The following is a 3,072-nucleotide window of genomic DNA, read 5'->3' as shown; positions in this document are numbered from 1 at the left end:
TCCTTTCACAAAGCCTCGAATGTGACAAAGGATCTGCAAGTCTCTGGATTACCTCAGCTTAATTAACTCTATGCTGCACCTCAGAGGGTCTGGGGAGAAAAATGTCTCTGAATTCAGCAGACTGTTACCCTCCAGATCACTGACAGCAGCGAGCTAGCTGTGCTGCCTCTCAGGGGGTCTGGGGAGAAAATGTCTCTGAATTCAGCAAACTGTTCCTTCCAGATCACTGGTAACAGCGACCTGCCTGGGCAAATGCTCGTGCTAATCCCAAGGATAGTGTGTTTCGTGTATGAGGTATAAATGGATTTGCATATCTCTAGAAGGGTCTTTTAAAATAAGCTCATTTAAAAAGATTGAATGCAAGGCAGCAAATATTAAACTCCCGGCCCAAGAGGTCTGGAATCTGCCTGAACCCTTAGATTTGAGGGGACTTTTCGATGAAATATGAACCTAGATGATGCCTGTGTTTTTGTTTTCCCTGAGTTCATTTTTACATACACGTGTGGGATGTGTGAGGAAATGCAGGCTTCTGTGGGTGTGGAAACCTCAATTTGGGCTATGCATTATAAGCGAGCTGCCTCCCATTCTTCCTGTAGGACTGTTCCCACCATCAGGCTGTGTAAGGGCGGAGAATCTGTTTGACATCAGTGCTCTCTGGTGGCAGACATTGGCATGCCTACATTTACATTCAGCTGTGCAGAATCCAGCCCTTTTTGCAAAACCAGGGCAGGTCTCATAGCCAATGGTGACTAGCATGGGCTCCAACTAAGTCAGTACCAGTAAGGATTCTTGGGTGAAGGTTGAGGCCGGAGAAGATGCTAGGCTCCTGGCTGTAGATCCTAGCTCCTCCCTTGCAACTCTCAGCCTCTTGACCCTGGTTTCTCTACCCTCAGGTCTTGTTCACCCCCCTGCATCAGGACCATGTGTGATCAGCAGCAAATTCAGTGTTGCATGCCGGTGCCCCAGTGCTGTGTCAAGGGTTCCTCCTTTGGTCCCTCACAGTATTCCTATGCCAATAACCAGGTGCTGGTCCAAGCTCCATGTGGGATGCAAGTTGTGGAATACGCTGTACCGTGCTCAGTTCCAGTTTCCCAGACTCCATGCCAGTCCAGTGGCATTGAAGTGAAGAGCCAGGCTGCAGGCTCATCTAAGACCACTAAGGTTAAATGTCAGGCTCCATGCCAATCAAAGACCACCCAGGTAAAATGCCAGCCTAAGACCACTGAGGTAAAGTGCCAAGCTCCCTGCCAGGCTCAGGTTTCCTGTGTTCAATGCCAGGCTCCATGCCAGTCTCAGGTTTCCTACGTGCAAGTCCCACAGCCTCTTCCGACCTACTATGTAGAATGTGCTCCGGTGTATTACACAGAAACGAGTTATGTGGAGTATCCGGTTCCAACCTATGTGCCTGCTCCAGCTCCTCAACCTGTTCGCACTTATGTAGAATGTCCCTCAGTGGGCCAGGGCCAGGGAAGTTTCCCCACTCAGGGCCAGTACCAGGGATCCTACGGCAGCTGTACCTCGCAATCACAGTCACGGGGTTCTTACAGCAACTGTGGCCCACAGTCTCAGTCCCAGGGTTCCTACAGTCGCTGTGTGCCACAATTCCAGTCTGGGCCCTCCTACACCAGCTGCGGCCCCCAGCGCCAGTCACAGGCTTCCTATGGCGGCTGTGCCTCCCAATTCCAATCAAGAGCATCCTACAGCCACTGCTCCTCCCAGCGTCGGTCTGGGGCTTCGTTTAGCACCTGTGCACCACAATGCCAGCCCCAGGGCTCCTATGGAAGCTTCACTTCACAGCAGCGCCGGTCTCAGAGCACCAGCAGATGCCTCCCTCCTCGTCAGCTGCAGCCTTCATATCGAAGCTGCTCTCCACCAAGACGTTCCGAGCCCTGTTATAGCAGCTGCCTGCCATCCCGATGCTCTTCAGGCTCCTACAACTATTGCACCCCACCCCGGCGCTCAGAGCCCATCTATGGCAGCCACTGTCCTCCTCGGGGCCGCCCTTCAAGCTGTTCTCAAAGATGTGGACCCAAGTGCAGAGTAGAGATTTCCTCACCCTGCTGCCCCAGACAGGTTCCCCCTCAGAGGTGCCCTGTCCAGATTCCTCCCATCAGAGGTAGATCCCAGAGCTGTGGCCGGCAACCCTCTTGGGGTGTCTCCTGCCCGGATCTGAGACAGCCACAGCAATTCCCAAGGTCTTGCGGCCCACAGCGTCGTGCCTGGTCTCCAGAACCATCATGGCAGCGGTGTCCAGTTCCTGCACCACGTCCATGTCCAGAGCCACAGCGTCGTGCCCGGTCTCCAGAATCATCATGGCAGAGGTGCCCAGTTCCTGCACCACGCCCATGTCCACGTCCAGAGCCATGCCCAAGTCCAGAACCCCGGCCATGTCCTCCACCTCGGCGATTTTCAGAACCATGTCTCTATCCAGAACCATGTCCAGCTCCTCAACCAGCACCACGTCCAGCCCCACGTCCAGTGCCACGCCCGAGCCCAGTTCACTGTGAGAATCCAGAACCACGTCCACAACCACAGCCTTGTCCATATCCAGAGCCAATGCCGCATCCTGCGCGCTGCTCCAGCCCAGAGCCTTGTGGGGAACCCATGCGCTGTACCAGTCCTTGCTCAGGCCCTAATCCAGTTCCCTACCGCCAAGAACTAGGCTGTCATGAATCTAACCCGTGTCGCCTGGATACTGAAGGCCCGAGCCCATACAGCTGCAACCAGGGGCAAGAGAGTAACGACAACTGTAGACATGATGATTCCTTCTTGGGGACACAGAGTCTAGATGGTTGTGGAGACCAAGGAAACACCCACGGTGGAGCAAAAGGTGGGGCTTATGCCGGAGCAAAGGGCGCTTACTTTTAAACAAAATGTAGCTCAAATGCCCCTGCCGCAGGCTCTTTAGAACATTTCCCCTTCTCCTCTGGTCTACATCGCTCCACAGATGTTGAGGTGGTCCCTGCTTCAAAGCTGTGTTTCAGACTCCTTGCGTGTCATCTCGGATTCCACACCCGAGTCTCAGACATCATTCCAGCTATGTCTCACTCCTCCGCCCTCTGTCTAAATTCT

At 53.9% G+C, this 3,072-nt stretch overlaps 1 protein-coding gene across 2 annotated transcripts; it reads left to right on the top strand.

Annotated features, from left to right (window-relative positions):
* Positions 1-921: 921 nt before the first annotated feature.
* Positions 922-2,868, top strand: Kprp (keratinocyte proline rich protein). Of its 2 annotated transcripts, XM_026789278.1 has the most exons (3): positions 922-1,576; positions 1,694-2,203; positions 2,279-2,868. In XM_026789278.1, the coding sequence occupies exons 1-3, from the start codon at positions 922-924 to the stop codon at positions 2,866-2,868; spliced, it is 1,755 nt and encodes a 584-aa protein (XP_026645079.1). The 2 variants fall into 2 exon arrangements, with proteins under 2 accessions (XP_026645079.1, XP_005367338.1); XM_005367281.1 differs by having other exon boundaries at positions 922-2,868.
* The last annotated feature ends 204 nt before the right edge of the window (positions 2,869-3,072 follow it).

The sequence above is a fragment of the Microtus ochrogaster genome, unplaced genomic scaffold (genome assembly GCF_000317375.1).
Source record: "Microtus ochrogaster isolate Prairie Vole_2 unplaced genomic scaffold, MicOch1.0 UNK16, whole genome shotgun sequence".
Lineage (NCBI taxonomy): Eukaryota > Metazoa > Chordata > Mammalia > Rodentia > Cricetidae > Microtus > Microtus ochrogaster.
Note: the sequence above shows the minus strand (reverse complement) of the source record. Positions and strands in the feature narration are given on the sequence as shown.